The sequence below is a fragment of the Rhinopithecus bieti genome, unplaced genomic scaffold (assembly GCF_001698545.2).
Source record: "Rhinopithecus bieti isolate Rb0 unplaced genomic scaffold, ASM169854v2 scaffold_32332, whole genome shotgun sequence".
Classification (NCBI taxonomy): Eukaryota; Metazoa; Chordata; class Mammalia; order Primates; family Cercopithecidae; genus Rhinopithecus; species Rhinopithecus bieti.
Window position 1 is genome coordinate 1 of NW_016813674.1, and position 1,210 is coordinate 1,210.

General features: G+C 52.5%; 1 protein-coding gene across 1 annotated transcript; it reads left to right on the top strand.

Moving 5' to 3' along the window:
* The first annotated feature begins 10 nt into the window (after positions 1-10).
* Positions 11-693, top strand: LOC108513182 (beta-klotho-like). The gene has a single exon (XM_017848882.1). It carries the CDS (start codon positions 207-209, stop codon positions 660-662), a length of 456 nt encoding a protein of 151 aa, XP_017704371.1. The 5' UTR covers positions 11-206; the 3' UTR covers positions 663-693.
* The last annotated feature ends 517 nt before the right edge of the window (positions 694-1,210 follow it).

A 1,210-nucleotide genomic window follows, 5' to 3' on the forward strand; every position in this document is an offset into this window, starting at 1 on the left:
TGGCCCACGCCCTGGCCTGGCGCCTCTACGACCGGCAGTTCAGGCCTTCACAGCGCGGGGCCGTGTCGCTGTCGCTGCACGCGGACTGGGCGGAACCCGCCAACCCCTATGCTGACTCGCACTGGAGGGCGTCCGAGCGCTTCCTGCAGTTCGAGATCGCCTGGTTCGCTGAGCCGCTCTTCAAGACCGGGGACTACCCCGCGGCCATGAGGGAATATATCGCCTCCAAGCACCGGCGGGGGCTTTCCAGCTCCGCGCTGCCGCGCCTCACCGAGGCCGAGAGGAGGCTGCTCAAGAGCACGGTCGACTTCTGCGCGCTCAACCACTTCACCACTAGGTTCGTGATGCACGAGCAGCTGGCCGGCAGCCGCTACGACTCGGACAGGGACATCCAGTTTCTGCAGGACATCACCCGCCTGAGCTCCCCTACGCGCCTGGCTGTGATTCCCTGGGGGGTGCGCAAGTTGCTGCGGTGGGTCCGGAGGAACTACGGCGACATGGACATTTACATCACGGCCAGCGGCATCGACGACCAGGCTCTGGAGGATGACCAGCTCCGGAAGTACTACCTGGAAAAGTACCTTCAGGAGGTCCTGAAAGGTAAGGGCGGGGCCCCTTCAAACACAGGGAAGAGCGAGATTCCTGACAAGAACAAAGAATGAGAGGGGCAGGCTGGTGCCTGAAGGCATCCGATTTGTGGCACCCAAGTCCTGTCAACTGAATTTTGTCTTGAAAACTGGCCTATGGATTTTTGAAAAAATTTTTAAATCATAAAAGTAACACACACCCATTATAGAAAACGGGGCACATGGAGAAAAGTTTTTAAAAAATCACCTGAAATCTCACTCCCCAAGATAAACAGTCACTATTGTGGATTATTTTCAGCATGCTTGCTAGGCTTTAAAAAAAATTTTGTGGGTACATAGTAGGTGTATAAATTTATGGGATACATGAAATGTTTCCATACAGCCATGCAAAGTGAAATAACCACATCATGGTAGCCTAAGCAAGCGAGTGGGGAAAACCAACTGTGATTCCCGGGCTGCACCAAGAGCACGTCTGAGGTTTACAATCAGGCCAAATAGGCAACATTTTTCTGCTTGTGACCCTTTAAACAAAAGTGACAACCTTCACTGCTCTGCTCCTTAAATTTGCTTTTTCCTCCAAGAGTTTTGGATTATTTATGGATCACAGTTTCACAAATTTATTT

Excerpts from the sequence above, each read along its gene's own strand:
- LOC108513182 (XM_017848882.1), top strand. The coding sequence starts at position 207 with ATGAGGGAATATATCGCCTCCAAGCACCGGCGGGGGCTTTCCAGCTCC.